The 19572-nt window shown below is 40.0% G+C and overlaps 1 protein-coding gene across 1 annotated transcript; it reads left to right on the plus strand.

Annotated features, from left to right (window-relative positions):
* LOC133000256 (ubiquitin-conjugating enzyme E2 variant 1-like) lies at positions 1-6018 on the plus strand. Its single transcript, XM_061070147.1, has 4 exons — positions 1-62; positions 1193-1341; positions 3531-3656; positions 4807-6018. The coding sequence occupies exons 1-4, from the start codon at positions 32-34 to the stop codon at positions 4951-4953; spliced, it is 453 nt and encodes a 150-aa protein (XP_060926130.1). The 5' UTR covers positions 1-31; the 3' UTR covers positions 4954-6018.
* The last annotated feature ends 13554 nt before the right edge of the window (positions 6019-19572 follow it).

Below are 19572 nucleotides of genomic sequence, written 5' to 3' on the forward strand. Positions count from 1 at the left end.
AGAGACGTCACAGGCGCGCTTCCGTAAAGTAATGACAAAGATGGCGGCCGCCGCCGGATCAGGTAAGAATACTTCACCACAGTTGAGCAAGGAGCGTTTCCTCCATGGTTCTGAAGAAGGAGCTTTTCTGAAATGTCACTTTAGCTGCTCGCTGGTTTTATAATGTAAACGAGAGCAGCTGTAGTGCGGCTGAGTCTGGATCAGGAACAACAAAGTGCTGCCCCATTAATGACGGCAGCTAGCCGAGGCTGTGGCTGGAGCTGGCCCACCACAGTGGACTCTCTGCAGCAGCCTCCGGGGACCAGTGTGTCGCCTCCCCGCCGGAGAACCACGGAGCCGGGACCGAGGCCGCCCCAGAGGTCATGTTCCACGGCTGTGGTGTGGTGCTCGGCCGCCAGCAGCTCGACGAACGGAGGAGCGGAGGGGACGCTAGCTGCCCGGTGGAGCTCTCCGGAGGAAATGCTCCTGTTTAGCTCGACAGTCGGTGTTTGTGTCAAAACGCTGTTTGACAACACAAACACAATCGTTCTGCGTATTTAACATCTTCGGCTTTATGTTTTTGCATCTAAATGCTCAGTTGTTGAAACTTCCTAATCAGCCAGCAACGTATTTCCTCGCCCTTGTTAGCCCAAAGCTAACGGTATCGCTTTAAGCTTGGTCGATCAGGTCATTAAACATGCTGTCAAACAGGAAGAGCTTGTGTGTACAACGTTGTGTTTGTCACAACAGTCATAGTGTGAAAATGTATTGAGCCTTGTAACTTAATTGTTATTTTGTAACTCACATTTGTTGACCAGCCTTCAAGAACAAACACATCTCCACATCCCATCCACACATTAATGTCAACAATTTGAATAAACTGAACTATTAATAATAATGCCCTACAGTGTCAAGTACTATCTTGTATTTATTTTTGTCGAGTATATTAACTTTCTTATTGTGTTTTTTATATATATTATAACTTTTTAAATCTACGTATACGTTGTCACTGGGAAATTCACTGATTTAATATTATATTTAAAGCTCTTAAAAATAATACAGCCTTATCATTCCAGAGCTGTTTTATTAACACCTTACTTTAGCTTGGCCTGGCAAGCATATTGTTCGGGTACATTTCCTCTGTGTGCAATCAGATATAAGTAATTTAATCCTGCTCTTGTGTTTCTTTGTGTGTGTGTCTGCCTGTGTGAAGGCGTTGCAGTTCCTCGCAGTTTCCGTCTGCTGGAGGAACTGGAAGAAGGTCAGAAGGGAGGTGGAGACGGCACAGTGAGCTGGGGCCTTGTGGATGATGCTGACATGTCGCTGACTTACTGGGACGGCATGATCATTGGCCCTCCCAAGGTGAGCCACCATAGTTCTTAGAGTAAGTGTTATTGTAATCCATAATGCTGCTAATCTCCAGTTGGACAGAGAGCATGCAGCTTTGCATTAAATTGAAGAACCGGAACAAATGCAGGGGTTTCTCTATCTGTATTTCATGACTTATGCACAGTGCCTAAACTTATCAGTCTTTACTATCCTGGGGAGAAACAATCCCACATATAAGAAAATATTTGTTTAAACCAAAGTTAGGTTTAAAAAATTGGGTTGACTTTCAGGACAACGCAAGTGTTCAAATACCACTGCAACTATTGTCTTTTGCAGAGTGGTGCATCATGCTTATTTTTAATCGTAGCGTTCCTAGGCGATCACGTTTTTTTTAGTCTATCCTGACTTTTTCAGTGTTAATCAGTAGGGATGACTTGTGAATGACGATTTTAAATCGCCATGCTGCCTCCCAAATCGTTTTTTAAAAACATATTTATTGGTTTATACCGGGGGGATATATGGGGGGAGCAACATCACCCCAGAGCATGTTGACCAGCTCTTGTTTTTGCACATAATCTAAACATACCCCAGCACTAGCTTTGTATCGCCTACATGCAAACAACAATAGCCTACTTTTTGTTTATTTCAAAGTTTATATTTTAAGTAAACTTTTATTCATTCTATTTAATTTACCTTTTATGTATTGTTTAAAAGTAGCCTAAGTGGCATACATTTCTTAATCTGTCAGTTTATGTGCAGTTGACAGTGGATATACAATAATAGGGCACATCTTATTTATTTTCTCTATTGGCTGCCCGGCAGTCATTAAGTTAATGTTAATATTTGAAATAAAACTGGTAAAGCTCTAAGTGAATTTGACTGTTGTATTTGAAGGTATGATTCAACATTTTTCCATGGTCCAGTATAAAAAAAAAAAATAACCAAAAGAAATCCCAGGAAATCGTAATATCAAATCGCAATACTTACAGAAATCGCAATACATATCGTATCGCCACCTAAGTATCGTGATAGTATTGTATCGGGAGGTCCCTGCCGATTCCCGTCCCTATTAATCAGATGTCATGGCTATGCTGGACGTCAAAGTCTTTGGTTAGTCCAGCATAGCCTGCAGGAGTCTCTGAATGCTGCTCCAACCTGTCCTGCTGCCACAGAGGAAATTAAGTCTTGACGAGTAAAAACAAGTTATCTGCTGACTACTTTACTGAAGAAATCAACCAGAGAGAAAATCGGTCAAACGCATAACTAGCAAAAACTGAAGTGTCCCTTTGTCGCCTTTGAAACAAAGACAGATGGGACCATGTAGTAAATCACTGCGTTGCCAACAGTATATCAAACAGAGGCTAAGTGTGTTCAGCTGTGTGGGTGTGCTGCCCTCACTGTTAAATAAACCAGGGCAAGGAAATCCTCGCCTAGTTGCAGGTGTGCCGCTGAATCACTGTCCACTTATGACCTGTACTGAGCTGTACTGTAGTCAACAGTTAACTATCAGTTAAGACGACTTCTTTCAAGTGGTGTCTGCCAAAAATGCCGCTTTCACTTAGGTTTAGCTTAAAATTAAGTAGCAGCTCTTTGTACTCACTCATCATTGATAAAGAACATGAGGAGGTGTAATCTTACTGCTACAGTAAAGTATTTAGACAAGGAACAGTAGGCAGGGAGTATTTGCAAATCAACAAGGTCAACATGATCTCTTATTGTGGTGTCGCTGTTAGTACAGCACAGTGCAAGTATGTCAACTGTGTGAATGCTATGAAAAATTGATCTGATACTTTGGTACAAGGTCAATGCCAAAGTTCTGAATACTCAATGGCTCTTGTTTTTCTACAGTACTGTGGGATCCAATGGCACGGTAGATGTTCTTTATACTGGAAATGTGATTTACATGGGCAGCATAACAACCTGTCATGTTTTCTAGTCTGCTGTCAAATGCAAAAGAAAGAAGGAGTTAAAGACCGGAATAACATGTGAAAAAAGAGTGTTCACATGATATGTTTTCAGGTGTAGTATGTATGGAAGTATGGATGGGGTTTAGAACTGATATGGAGCCAAAACCCTTGTTTGGACAGAGATCTTTTTAGTCTGAAAACTAAAACGCAGTAATATGGATGTAGCCAAAGTGAATTATATCGGTGAAGAACTGATGGGCACTACACAACACAGAAGGTCCTGGACTAACCTGGCCCTTGTTTTCTGACTTGCAGACCGTCTATGAAAACAGGATATACTGTCTGAAAATAGAATGTGGATCCAGATACCCAGAGCATGCCCCTGTGGTCCGCTTTGTGAACAAGATCAACCTGACCGGTATTAACAGTTCCACTGGTGCGGTGAGTATCTGAGCTTTGTCACACATATGTTCCAATGAATCAATACCCTAGGTTGGATCAGTGTAAGTGTTCTTTGATGTGTTATGAATTGATTGATACTTTTAAAGTACTCTCATTTACCAAAACAAAAACATGAATCTTCTGCTCCCTGTTTAATTTAACCCGACCTACCTTCAGTCTGGGTGAAAGAATTTACCACCTCCTCACATTTGATATGAACATCAGATCTCATGTTCCTGTTTTACATGGAAACACACACATTTATCATTTCTGTTTTCAAAGATCAAATAATGTTGTTTACCTAGTATGACTTTACAGATGTGTCCAATGTCAATGTGTGTGTTAGTGTGTTGGCATAAGCGAGAGATAAACCTATTTGACACCAAAACAGAGTATACACATTTTTTTGCTAAAAAGGGATTTGACTCCTCTCTAATTGCCCGTTGAATTGCAAGTTGGCCTCTCAATTATTTCCCCCTGGTGTGTCATGTGTGATGTCAAGAATGCACCGTCAAGCTCTATGGCCTCGCTGTCTTGCCAAATAAGTGTGTTCATATAGGAGGCTTCCAACGGAGCCGATAAAAACCTGTGTCTACTGCAGACTCATTTGAGTGAATAATGATTGAATCCATAACCCAATGCTGACAAAAGCCAGATCAAGGTGGATGTTATTGGGGTTTTTGACCAGTGGGAAAGAGTGCAGAGTCAGAAGGAGTAAATCAATGAAAGTGCTGTGCGCAGCTCTACTAAAGAATAAGAATGTACTAATTTTGGAAAGAAAAAAAATCAGTATTTGGTGGTCAGTGTTGACCACTTAATTTAGCCACAAACAAATCCATGTACGGGCACTGAGTAGCTTAAAAGTACTACAGTTTCATTGTGAAAAGAAGGCGGTCCTCCAATGTGGCCAAGGACACAGCGAAAAGAGCAAAGATAAAGAACATGCATCACAGACCTGATGTTATCTGACAGATTGACGATTCACACCTGTACTTAGGCTTGTCCACTTGTGATAAAAAAAAATAAATTAAATAAATCTTGTCCAATCTAAGTGTGTAACTTGAACATGAGCTTGCAAAGTGTTTTTTGGGGGAAGAGCGACATTAAATAACCCCCCCTCTCCTTCCTCGGCCACTTGTTCCCCCTGCAGGTGGATACAAAATCCATGACTTTGCTGTCCAGGTGGAAGACCACCTACACTATCCGCATGGTGCTGCAGGAGCTGCGACAGCACATGATGATGAAAGAGAACAACAGGCTCTCGCAGCCTCCGGAGAGCCAGGTGTACAACAACTGAGGCTCCCCTTGTGCTCTCTCTCGCTCTCTCTCACACACAAACACACACATACAAACACGCAAAGAGACACATACGAACAGAATCCTTAACATTTTACACTGACTCATGTTACCCTAGACTCTCGACTCTGCTTTCTCCTCTGGAGCCTCTGATTGGACAGAGAGGGAGGTGCAGGTGAACCAGACCTCCTAACCCAGTGCCCAGTCATCCATGAAAACTCACAAAGCAGACCCAACATTATGAAACAAAAATACTGTACATCTTAATATTGTTATTTTTTTATTACTTTTGTGTTCCACATACAGATTGTAAAATAACAATGACCAGATTGGGTGTATCAATTATGTGTGTGTGCACACTGTATTCTTCATGTCAAGTGAGGACATTAAGTGCTTGTTACATGGGGTATTGTGGTCAGGGATTTGAATCAACTCACACAGCAACACAAAAATACTACTATAATCCCGAATGAAATGTGGATGTTGATTGTGACAATAATTTGGATTATACTTTCACACAGCTGGCACCAACATATCTTCCAGTATGCTGAATCAAGATTTCCTTCACATAGAAAAAAACAAAGATAATGACTCAAAACACCACAGTGCTTGGTCTTCCAGGCGACGCTATAGTCTCAAATCCCCCAGCTTCTGCAAACCCGACAATGTGAATTTCACGGGCCTTTCCTTAAGCGAGTGCATGTCTGGTACATGGGAATAAACTGCTACTAGACATTCAGCTACGTATTTATCAACAGGACACTGCTGTCTCATCACTCATGCTCTCAGACTTGTCTTCAGTGTGCCATATGGTTCATAGCTCTTTGTGATGGTGATTGATTATTAGCAGGGGGAGGGTGGTGGCGGGGGTTTCTTTTTGTTTTTTTTTGTTTTAGTCTCTGGGCTGATCCATGTATACTTTAGGGAGTCACCTCCTCTAATACAGTGTATGCCCACTGAACACAATGTATGGCTTTGGATGTTCGTTTTATAACAGGTTGAATCTAATCAGGGTGTTAATGACCTGTTGCATGTTTTTATTTGAATTAAACATTATTACTTTTTGCATGTGTTTGTGTCGTGATTTTCTTCACTGTTTTCCATATGTTTATACAATACAACTTCTACTGAAATCTATACTGAATGAAATCTATACTAGTTAAATAAGTAATGGCTTTTTATAGAAGATTTATCATATGTCCCTTTTATAGTAAAGCCAACAAAAAAAACTTTCACATCCAATCCCTCTAATGGCCCTAATGTCAGCTGTGTTTGTGTGTGGGGCAGAGGCAATAATAAAAGGACAAGCCTTCAATCACTCTAATTGTATCGGATGTGATGGACAAGCTCTCCCATCAGGTCCACTGTATCAAAGAGTGACAAAGCAGGAGACAACATGGTGTCTCACTCAATCAGCATAATCATATGAGAACAGCTGCCATTCACCCTCGGGTCCACGTGGCTCACTCTGGGTACAAAGGGCTAACAAGTAGTGGTTCCCTTCGGTCACATCACCTACAGTACCTTTATCTAATTCCTGATATGAAGCAGGATTATTAAAATATGTGTGTGTATACAAAATATTTTGAATACAGAAGCTTATTTTAAACAAAATATCTCACAAATGATCACAAATAATGTTTACTTAGAGAAGGGTGTGGTTCCCCTCAAAATAACTACCTTGTCACATGTACACACATGCGGTCTCATTTCTATAATATATCTTTCATTAAAAATAATCTTTAAACATTTGGTCGGCAGTTCGATCCGAGTCTCCCTTGCGCTTAAGTGTCCTTGGGCAAGATAGGCGACTGAACCCCAAACTCCCCCTGACAACTTTGTTTAAGAGATGTAGGATAGAGAAAGTGCTGCACTATATAAATGTGTGTGAATGGCAAAACTGTACTGTAGAGAGCTTTGAGTGGTCATCACTAGAAAAGCTCTACATTACACGCAGACACCATTTACATGTAGGGATCTTCACATACAGTGAACATGCAATTGGGAATTGTGGTCGCAAGAAGCTGGAGCCTTACCAGCAAACACGCTGGGTGAGAGGGAACTCTAGACAGACCATCAGTATCACTAGTGCTGTTAAATTGACTTATGACAAGGCAGATCTTTCAGTGTTCAGCAGTGGAGTCATGAGTCACAGAGAAGCCTGTAATGGAGAGGCAGTGAGAGCAGTTTTTCCACCAGTCCAGAACACACTCAAACCACAAGATAGATCTCATATCAGATGTTTTCCTCTCAGCTGAGGCCTCGAGGCTCATTTATGGAATCATCTGAGTGACAGGAGTTCGATGAAACTGTGAAATAGGACCTGATAGAGAATGTCTTTGTTACGCTGGTAATTTTACACCTTTTATTGAATGGAAAAAAAACCCTGCTGCGTTCATTGTCTGAGCACCAGATGAAAAAAATCTAAAATCAGCAGTATTTGCACGCTTGCATGTTTTGCCGAATATTCGCCATCAGTTTCCTTTGACTTAATTCCTGCAGTTTGACCATGTAACTGATTATCAAGTGAAAATCTGCATTCACCCACCGTCGCTGTAATTAACTCCATTGGCCTGATTGCACTCCATTTGTTACATTCACATGTAAAGCATTAGTTGGATTGTAATGCAGTTGTGGGAGGTGTCAGATGGTTGCTGACACACACACACACACACACACACACACACACACACACACACACACACACACACACTCCCACATCCATTCTCCGGCTTGACCCGGTGTGTGTTTAGGCCTGAGTAGAGCAGTGTGCAGGAGCCCATCTGCTCACAGGGTCAATACACTTTCTCCTCTCACACACACACACATGCTGAGTGTTCCAATTAGCTAAATGAGACATCCTTTTTTGCTCTGTGTTGATTTGCATTTATTTTTATGGAGGGCACATGGTTTGAAATCCTACATTATTGGGCTGAAATGAAAAAGGTTGCTTACAAAAGTCTTAAACACTGACCCACAGAGAATTTATAATTTAGTTTTCCTGCCAAATGTAATATACAAACTCTCATTTGTAGCTTTATCTATATTTATCTATATCTAAGTAAGTAGCAATGACTAATGTATCTTTATCTGAGGAGTAGCTGCAGAGCAACTACAGCAACAGGTGGAGCTCAGTTTTGTAAATCTCAGTGGAGCGGCAGCCTGCTCACCCAGTCTGACCAGCTCAGCCAGCGCTGCACACTACTGTCAGTTTCATCAAGATTTAACCATTTGCTCCCCGCTGCTGAATACTGTCAGGGACCAAACAGTCAGAGGACAAACAAGCACAGGGGGACTTTTCAGCAAAAAATACGAATGAGTAGAAAGAACTATCAGGATACTGTACTGGCCACATCATGGATGTACAGTATAATGTTACCTTTGCAGGGTTCTGTGATTTATTTGATATGAATGCCTGCAACATCCAACTGTCACAGAGAGATAAGTCATGGTGTACAGTATGTATTCATATCTTAAAATAATTAGTGTTTCTGCCCATGAACTTGTTTTTCCAAAGTGCTATGTGCTTATTGCACCTCACGCTGTAAAGCCCCAGTCCGGAATTTATGACTATTTAAAAAAGAGTACATTGTTGTATTCAAGTAACGTGTGCACTTGATTTCTCTAATACTCAAGAAACAGAAATGTTTATAAAGCAGTCAGTATTTTTCGGTAAAAATCACTTTTTATTATGCACTGAATCACAGGTATATGAGTAATAGTAATAATAGTATTACTCAACACTACTGACTTCAAGACAGTAGGACAGTGAATACATGAAACACCCATTGAGCTTAATAATATGTTATGCTTTCATACCAGTTGGCAATGTCATCACACTCTTGGCCTAAATTGTTGTTTACATGTCTGAACACAGTTCTGAGATATTAAAATAAATTGCACTTTTGGAAGCATACAGATGTCACAAATGTTTGTATTTGATGGTTAGGGTTAGTGTCAATGTTATTGGTATGACTTAGTGTTAATTCACTTGAAATAATGACAAGAGTAAAAAAATATTGTCATCTACATGCCAAACTATACCATCAAATTAAGACTTAATTCTACAAGATAGGATAAACGTCTTTGCCAATACAATAAAAGTACAACTAATTTATACAAAATGGTTTGGTTGTATTGAAGGGGTAACATAGCTCATGTATATAAGTACAGGTGGAACAAGACATACAGTATACCATACTAAACAGCAATACAACGTACCATGCATTCAATTTATGTCAGAGTAGCAGAATCCTATTCATATGGAGTTACCCCATATGCTGCAACCATCCAGTGTACCAGTGTAACAAGGAGTTGTAGCAACTACAGGTTCTGACCTAAATGAGGAAGGATGGAAAGGCTAGCACAGGCCTTGGTTTGGGGCTGAAGTCAGGAGTCAGTGAGCAAAAGCAATATTAACGATACGATAGGCTAAATGCAACAATTTCTGGGGAGGAGTGCTTTTCTTTCAATTGATGTATAGGCAAGTATAAATACAGAGGACGATACAAAGGTATTAAAGGCCCCTGCAGGCTGAAAATAAAAACATTTCACTGTCAGATTTCATTGTTCTGGTTCTAAAGACATTTTAGGACAGATTTCTTTATTTCTAAAATACTTTTAAATTGCTCTAGCTCCTTTTCATTCCAATGTAAAAAAAGAGACAAGGCATGTGAAGCAAACTACAACAGTATGAGTGTGCTGTAAAATGAAAAGGCCAATTGAGTTTTAAGTAACTACAACCTGTGGATTAAGTGGTTTAATTACTGTTGTTGTAGCATTAGTTTAGCTGAAATAATTAATTGCTTATGTTTATATAACAGTTGTGCATTGCTACAAACGCTCTTTTCATTTTAGCACAATTTCAAGGTTGACAAACTAGTTTTTTTTGATAGTATACCGTATGAATATTTAGACTTATGATAACTAACATGTTTTAATTTATTGCTTCTTTGCAGATTGACAGCTGGGTAATTGGATAAATTGATGATGCCACTATGGCTGCTTACATTCCAACGTACGGTGATAGGATTGCTGTTCTGTGTGGACAAACAGAGAAGAGGTGGAGATGTCAATATCAAACAGCAATTTTGGCTTATATAATTTTAGCAAAAACAGTCAATACAATGAAAATTCAACAAAAAGGACAAAACAGAGAAATGCTGTCTGTGATGTTGTTTGCTGTTTGCTATTAATAAGATTGGATTGACCCTGTTAAGTAAACCAGGAGCAGGATGAATGAGCAGCAGTAGATCGGCCGGGTAAATGGAAATCAATTCTTCAATTCTTTCTCTTTTTAATATTCCTTCTTGAATAAAAATCAATCTTGAGTATTTATGTCTCTTTTGTTCCTATACATTGCTAAATAAGGCAATTGGACTTGATCAGCATGAGGTGTCAATGAATTATGTAAAAAAAAATGCTGTATTATACCTTAATTTTGGACAGTAGCCTGCTGTAAAATGTTCCCGCAGTATTCAACTGTATCTAAGAAAAACGGCACTTTACTGTACAAAATTCCCTATATTTTATGGCATTTTTTTTCCGTCCCCTTGACGACAGAAAATTGATATCCAATAAAACGTACAGCAAATTCATCTTTTTAAAAGTTGGTCTTATCATGGCTGCAAGACCCTAGATTTCCCATGGCTAAAGAATGGAATAATAAAATAATTAAGATTTCAGCATATGAAGACATGTTGTTGATGGAGGAAATGTAACTGAGGCGTGGTGAAACTTTCTGGCTTCAGGTCATGCTTGGCCTAAAATAACATTTTTATATAGTAATTATTGGCTATACATCCAAGGTGTTCACAGTTTTATTTAATTTCATCTCACTTAATGTTAAATGTGAGTCGTCCTCTGTCTGTTATGTGGTATGCTGCACTGAAATGTTGCACAAAAAAAGAATACAAATTTGAATCACCAAGAATATAGAAACTGTAAGAGACAAATAATAAAACCATTAAGGCTCCAATAGGCCACATTTATAAAAAGCTGTTCCCATTACTGCAGTGAAGTTATTCATTCTATGCTATCCATCAATATGCTCTCTTCTACTGCACACATTTCCTTTCCTCTTTTATCTGTCCTTCTTTCCTTTGGGGTTTTTTATATAAGCCATATATCTAGTTCATCTGATTGTGATTCATATACATTTTCTAATGTATAATACAATGGCAGCTGAAGCAGGAAGAGAAATATAGACTGTTCGAAATGTAGAACTGCATTATATTAGGGATTTATCTCCAGCACAGTTCTATATTCAACCACCTTGAGACTTAATGTTCATTATTTTCACAGGAAATTAGCTGAAGCTGAGATCCTGTAGAACAAACACTCTCCAAACACTTAAAACAGCAGCAGTAATATTGCACTTTGGTATAATGAGAGAAAGTTGCTGTAGTATTTTATGTCAGTTTATAGCAAATTAACTTTATGTCATTTTGGAAAAAAAGAGATATTACATATTTTAGAGAGATATTACATATTTCTACACACATCAACGTCTTGATTTGAACTTACAAGCTTTTGATGATGTCATCATTTCTGTTGTTTGGACATCTATCAGACGCTGGTCAACGAATCGAAGATGATCTTTAAGCTGATAATTACAAGTCTCCTATAAGTTACAATTTGATACGACTAAGACTAGAGCATATGTGAATTTCACATTGTTGTGAGTATATAGTCTAATCTCAGCAGCATCTGCAAAGTTGCGAAATTATGATACTGAAGAAATCTGCAAAAACATTTACTGTCAACATTCATTGTTTTTTGTTAATTGTATATGAATAATATATCATATATATATATATATATCAATATTATATAATAATTTCTCATGGCAGCTGAGACACATTTTTGACGATTCTGTGTGTATAAAAACAAAAAACAACAAAGTGAAGAAGGTTGAGAGAATAAATATTGAAGAAGTCATCCTCACTCTCACAACCACGAATGGAACCCTGGTCAACTATTGTGTGTGTACAAGATAATTAAAAAAACATTTAAATTAATAAAAGAAAGCCCATTCCAAACTTTGTAAACTTTATTCAAGTGTTTGTTCCTTGTTCAAAACTCATCTACTCTTCTTAGTGGTGTTGTTATTAATAACCTTTCACAGCCTTAACAAAATGAGCCATAAAACCAGAGTCAGTTTTGGAACAGGAGTCATCTGAGTGGGGGTCACTGGGGCTGTAAATTTCTCTGCCAGTGTGTGTCTGCAGCCTCCTGTGGCCTGGCCTGGCCCGGCGTGGCTGTGCAGCATGGATGGTTGTAAGGTGACGGAATGCCCCCCCCACCCCCCCAACTACCACCAATAGAATCCTCCACCCCCTCCACTCCCTCCCTCACACATATGCACTCTCCCTCACGGCCATTATGAAACCCCAGCAGATGGCCAAGAGACAAAAGGTGTGTGAGTGTGAGAGGCCTCCACCTCTTCGCACACCCCCTCACTTTTCGAGTGAGCCCCACAGTCTGTTGCTATAGTGTTACAGCTGGAGCCCTATGAAACTTCTTTCTCACCCCCCCCCACCCCCCAACCCTAAAGCACTCGTACACTTCCTTGCGCGTGCCTCTCAATTACGACAAATTGACAGTGCTTACGCCATCCCTTATTCATGCAGATGTGGTGATTTAGCCTTGATTTCTCACTAGACAAGACAAGCTCCTTTAATGTGGAGACGTTAGCCTAAACGATTCCTTGTGTCCTTTATCAGACAAGAGCTCCCATTTGGGGCCCCGCTGCAGGTAATTCTCCTTTTGACAGTGCAATTGAACCGGCCAGCGCTAAAGGGCTATTTGGCGAAGAGCCATTTAATGTAAGTGCTCTCAAGGCCAGCAAATGACACTTGTAGAGACAATGTCACCCCCACTGACACCATCAGTTGATTGTGTATTGAACAGAAATGGGTGAGCAGCGTAGGCCTCCGGCCAGAAATATGCAGCATTATTGGCAGAGCAAAGTCCAAGGCAAGTGTCTGGGGAAGAGTGAATTCAAGAGGGCGCTGTGGAGGTCTCTGTCAATACCAGGTGCCAAGGACACCAGGACAGGGACTGTGAGGTGATAAACTGGCTTATTTCACTAATGTGTGCCGCATGATCATTTTTTACAGCCTGCAGCAGGGTACACCCACTTTCTGTAGAAATGATCTCAACATGCCAAGAAGATGTCCTTGTACAGATTGAGCTCATGTAAAGGAGCACAGGAAAAGAAACATCAAAAAATACATTCAATCACCCAAATTACTCTTTTAGCATTGTGTCATAAAACATAATAATGTTCCAGATTTAGTATCTAAAACAGGGGGTTTCCTTTGCAGGTTTTTGCATTTAGGGGAAACTAGTGTGGTGTCTGTGCTAAACATGCCAGCATGAACTGTTTGTTTGGCCCTGTGGTGAAATTTTTTTTTTTTTTTTTTGACAGATCAACACAATCGTCAGACCTAAATTCACAACTTCAAATCAAAAGCTCTGCAATTCAGCTCAATATAAAGCATCGCAGCAACCAAACATATGTTGTGCTTTTACTTTGTCGACCAATCGCTAGAGAGGAAGTGAGAGAATGAATGTTGTTGTCTTGACAGGGATAATCACCCACCTTGAATGTCTTTTTCAGTCCGATATGGTGAAATAAATGTAACAAAATTATCAAAATTATCTGGTGGGCCAGATGTCATTGCTGGTGGGACAAATTGGTGGGACACATGCCGAGAAAGAAGTCGATGAAATGGTTTGCGAGATATGGGCTCCACATACAGACAGACATTTGTGGAATTAGTTGCTATTTACTATAATACCAGTCTCATGTGTGATGTTGAGCCAGGTTTTGTTAAGCCCACCTTAACATACAGACTTAACACAGGGTGAAACAGCCAGCCTGCAAAACTTTCTCACTATTCTCGTCCATGTACACATCAGAGTATAAATGCACACACATGAGCTATTGAATATTTTGTTATTACTGCATAGACGCTATGTTACTAACAATACAGTCTGCCCTGGAGATGCAGGGCTGCTCTATGGACAGCTCAGCATTTCCCACAGAATTAATTCAATCGATGGCAGCAATGGGGGTGCACGTGCATGTGCATGGAGGTCATTCTTACTCGCAACAGATTCAGAGTGACTGGTACACAGACTACTGAGTGAAATATACGTTATTGCATGATAGAAAAAAGGGCAATGCATGCCACATCTGCAGCTGAAACTTTGAGGTTTGACTGCATGGGCGGTTAAAACATTACGGACAACACACAACGACACTGAATCGTGACAGCGCGAGCCCGCACGTAGCAAATAGCGCTGCACACTCCAAGTTAGACATCTCAAATGTGTTAAAAAATATGGGTTCATTTTGATACTAAAGCTCATGGTATTAAAATGTAACAGGCAGCCACAATCGCGATAATTAATGAGAAACACTGGTATATATCATCTTGGCTTGTACATGATGGATGAAGCTCTTGGCAACCATCATTGTCTGTTTATTGGCAGAGAAAACTTTCATTTAAAGAAGCATATATACACACACACATATATACCCCAAAATGATGAAGAAGAAGATTAAAAAGGCTTGGACTGTTTTATAATTTGGAACATGTGTACTACATACGATACACCTGTTGTTTACTGTGCATCTTCATCTACCACCAGGCATGTCATCATACTGCACCCTCTTCATTGCTCTGGTTTTTCCATCTCGGACAGCATCTGCAGCCTGCACCCGGCTGCTCCCCTGAGACTCTGACGTCTACAAGAGCAGAGGCCAGTGACACGTGGGATTGAGGACCAACACAATAGCGAGGAGAGAGATGGATAGATTCCTTTTATCAGCTTTGGGGTCTGACTAGATTAAAATGCAGTTGTACAACGCCTCCTCCCTGCTTTTTTGGCATCCCCTGTTGGCCTCCTTGGCATCCCCACTCCTTCCCCTGTCAGTCACCTCACCTGACAGCTGGGAGTCCTCTCCTCATCTCCCTGCTGACCTCTCATCCTGCATGCCTGCACGAGGTGACATGGTGCGGATGTGGCCAACTGTGTAAGACTTTAAACAGTCACTTCCAAATTGACTCAAGAGGTGTTTTGTCAATTGCCTCTGCAGAGAAATTCCTTGCTAACACCATTTGCACAAACCTGGTTGGTTAAAAGAGCAAGTATGAAACATGTTAGAACATAAATCACAAGTCGTTCTCTGCAGCAAACCACAATAAACCCTTGAGAAAAACATACAGAGTGAAGAGGGGAAATTCTCCTTTTCCTCACGCACTGAGTGCTGATAAAAAGAAAAGAGACAATCACTCTCATTCACTGGTGTGCAGCTGCCTCATTGTCAGATGGCCGAGTGGAGATTTCTGTGGAGGTGCTGAAAAGGACCTGCGTTTGTTTTTCAGATGGCTTTCTAATGGCTGGATGTGATTAACACAAATTAGCTCACTTATCACAGCTCAACATTCTTAGACAGACGGTCTCTTGGTTCATTCTGTGCAACGCCACTTAACATGCATTTAATCAGAATACACAAAAAAACGCAATTACTAGATTTATCTGGAAGAAATATTCAGTTTGTGATCGAGTCATTTCCCCCTGTGCCTTCGAAACAAATATAATTACAAAAAAACCTACAGATTTATGGAGTCAGAATATGCTTAGTACTGTTATTTAGTTTGATGATATCATACCAGAATCTCAACATGCTCAATGCTCACTCTCACTGCTGCTGAGAGACTCATGTGCTTTATATTATTTACCCCAGTGGCACATTTTAAGACTTCTTTTTAGGACTAATTGGTGATCAGTGATCCATTTAATACAATTACAATAAGAAATTGTCTAATTCTTGCTTTTACTTCTGTAACAGCGGTTAACCAGTTCAGCTACAACCAGGTTCCGCAGGACAGCAAACAGGAGCCGTCAGACAGAGAGTAACCTATTTACTAGTTTCATCCCAAGCAGTGTCATAGAGTCAGTCTGGAGTCTCTTCAAAGTATCAGCTGGGAAGTGCAATGTGAACAGAAATGTAGACGTCAGAATCAACTTTTTAAAGTAGGGCAGGAGTATTTACAAAATATTTCTTCCTCCTCCTTGGTGCCACACCAGCTGGTGGCGCTCTAGGCGACTGTCAGGGGTGTCCATGACTAATGCTGGTTCTGCTCAAACAGGAGGAATTTGTCAGGGACCATTTTAGCTGCAGATTAATAAACTTTGAGCATTCTAGTGAGGCTGCAGGGTGGTGTATGTGAGACTTTGCCAGAATGAACTAGTTTGTTTATTGTACAGATTTATAGTATGAGATAAACATAGTGTGGGTATGCACAGAATGGTTGTTGTTTTATGCCTTTTCATGGGATTTATTGACAGTAATAAGAATACATAATATCACAAGGTCATACTTTATTATGGAGATTACTGTCTGCTGTGTGTGCGGTGATACTATTCCATGATCCGCTCATACTGAACGTTTCTTCCAGAGCCATCTGTGAGTGAGATGTCTAGGTTGTATTAAGCTGCAGCTGCTAACCAGAGTTTGACCCCATGACCCTACATGCACACAGAGGTCAGTCTGTCACAGCCGATGGACTGGAAGTCACATGGGGGGAGGCTTTTTATCCAGATGAGGGTTATATGGTTAGTTTGGCAGGCTGGGGTCTTCAGAGGGACATAAAACTGCCAGGGACCATACAGAGGGTGGAAGGGAAAAATAGACCTTCAGGCTGTCATCACATAAACGGAAAGAATCAGTAAAATAGGCAAATTAATATTTTGTGTGTGACTATGATACATGATAAGAGTTTAACCAAAATTATGTTTGCAGTGTTTTATGTGGGCTTTTTACTTCTTTTGTTCTTATTTGTATAATTATTTCTGCTTTTTCAAGTATTTTCGGAAGAAACATTTTTCAACATCTTACTAATAACTGGGGAAATAGACACAATGTTATGATGATGGTTCTTTAAGTATACACACTGACCACAGACCCACAGTAATCTCTCTCAATATTTGCACCAAATTAAAATTTCGCTTTCACAAACATTCCTAAGAATTTTTAATGACATCAGCTCCTTTCTAGAAAAACCTAAAAATACAATGTTATGTCACTCTATGACTGAATATTAAGGCCATGTTGTTGAGAATAAAGTTGTAGTGTTACAAGCAAAAATATATGAATATGAGCGGATCTGTGTTGCCTGCATTAAAATTAAGAATATTGAATATCTTGCTAAGTTATACTTTAGCATTGGTTTTATGAATAAGGTGATACTTGATATTTTGGCACATCAGCACCACAGTAGGGTTTCTATACAGAACTGGTGTTTTGTCTCTTATCTGTTCAGAAGAAGAAACAACAAATAGAGAAATTAAGATTGGTTCAAGATTTTGGATCTAGAACGGGTGAAACTGATGAGTTCTCCTTGCTTATTTTCTGCAAAGAAACGTTATCCCTTTAATCTCTTCAAATCACAACTTTTCTCATAAGGTTATGACTTTTAAAAGGTGTCCTTCCCTACATCATGGTCCTAATACTCTATAAACGCATCTTTAGAAAAAAGGGGTGAAAGTTTTTATCTCTGTTAACCATAAATCTTTAATGGATAAATATGTTTGCAGGTGTACTACTGTATATGTGATCAAAATAAATACGAGAAACTTTCGAACATTATTATACTTTGAAAATGAGAAGAAATCTGGGGATGTAGAGTTATAAAAAAAAACTTCCATAACCTATCGCTCATCTCTGTTTGAGGCAGCTACTTCTAGCATTACAGCATCTCTGACCGTTCTGTCATGTGTTCCATTGAGGACTTAGGTTTTAACAAGGAAGAACAATGTACAGAATAAAAGATAATATCTCTGGTTCTGCTACTTGTTGTGTTACAGGAGCACAATACTAATTTGTTCAACACAAACTACCTTATGTTACTAAGTAATGGCGTTGTGAGGAAAGAATGAAATCAGTGTGTTTTGTAACCGAGATGTTCTGAACACGTTAGTGCATGTGAGTCCCTCCCTGTGAAACCATTGGCCATTGGATCCAAATCCAATCAGCAGTGATGTTAATACGACACCTGGGAGGACATCACCACTTTCGCTATGCTAACATTGCTAGTCATGCCAACGAGCTGCTAGCCAGCCTACTCTCTACCCAAATCATTCAGCACATTGCTGGTAGTATTATAAAGGGCTTCTAAAGGTAAAATAGTAAATAGCCTGAAAACTATTTAAAACGTTATGTTTTAAAACATGTGTTGTGCGATTTTATAGAAGATTTCATGTTAACCTAAACCAAATTATTAATTTTGGATTATAAAATTATAAAACTGTCCAGATGGGGAGAAATGAATAAGAGAAAATAATCTGGCAGGGTTTCCTCTCCGAATTGGATCTTGCATATGGAGAGTGAAAAATGTTAGTAACATACATTGTAAGATGTTTGATGGTTGGAGGGAACAGGAGCTGGTTGGAAGGATTTGAAATGAATACAAATTTAAATATCACTCAATCAGAGAATACATGTCACTAAAGAAGAATCTGAACTTGTTGTCGTCCTTTGGTCCAAAGGTTTTGACACACACTGTTTGGTTACTTCTTAATTCACAGAGACTAACACAGCCTCTCAGAGACACATGAAGGAATCAGAAAACAGGTTGAAGTTAACAGACTCTGACCTGGATTTAATACTAAGAACCAGAATACAGTGCAGGTATACAAAAGCCATGTTCCTGCAGTTTAATATTTTAATAATAATGTAGACGTGCGGCTGATGATAGTGAAATATCAAAGGAGGTGTCAATAGGAAAGAAGGGTTGGGGGTGGGGGGGGGGGTATTGGGAGCAACATAAACTGTGTGAGCTACTTCATTGAAAAACAAAGGAGGACAAGGTGTTGTGTGTAGTCTCACCCACGTGCTTCTGCACCACTATTGTCTTCTCTCCTTCCCTGGGAGAGGGGTGAAAGGAGGAAGAGGATATGGGAGGAGGAGGAGGAGGAGGAGGAGGAGGAGGAGGAGGAGGAGGAGGAGGAGGAGGAGGAGGAGGAGGTGGTGGTGGTGGTTGACTGCTGTGTGTGCATGTTTCTGTGTGTGTGTGTGTGTGTGTGTGTGTGTGTGTGTGTGTGTGTGTGTGTGTGTGTGTGTGTGTGCGTGCAGGGAGAGGCACAGACGGCTCGTGGTAATTTGATGTGTGTCCCTGGGGATGTTTGATGGATTAATGCTAAGCAGCTCGCTCTTCCAAAGCACCACCTGATCTTTGGGGCTCGTGCCCCACATATAAAAGGCTGCAGTAGTGCTGAGCTCAGCTAGTCCAGCCACCTCTCTCTCTCTCCCTCTGTCTCTCTCTCTTTCTCTCTGTCTATATCTTTCTGCCTCTGTCTCTCCCATGTCACTTTCTTTCTCCATCCACACTGTCCTCTGATTTCACTGTATTTTCTCTTTCTCTTTCCCCTCTGGCTTGGAAGCATTTCCAGGATAGACTTTTTAAGCTTTTTTTCTTCTTTTTCTTCCACTCATCCTCTGTTTGGCCTGGAAGCTCAGTGTATTTCTGTATTTTTTTTTTTTTTTAGATCACATGTCTGTTCACATTTTTATATGAGGTTGTAGCATCAGTGTTTCAACAAGAAA

This window comes from Limanda limanda, chromosome 4 (genome assembly GCF_963576545.1).
Source record: "Limanda limanda chromosome 4, fLimLim1.1, whole genome shotgun sequence".
NCBI lineage: Eukaryota > Metazoa > Chordata > Actinopteri > Pleuronectiformes > Pleuronectidae > Limanda > Limanda limanda.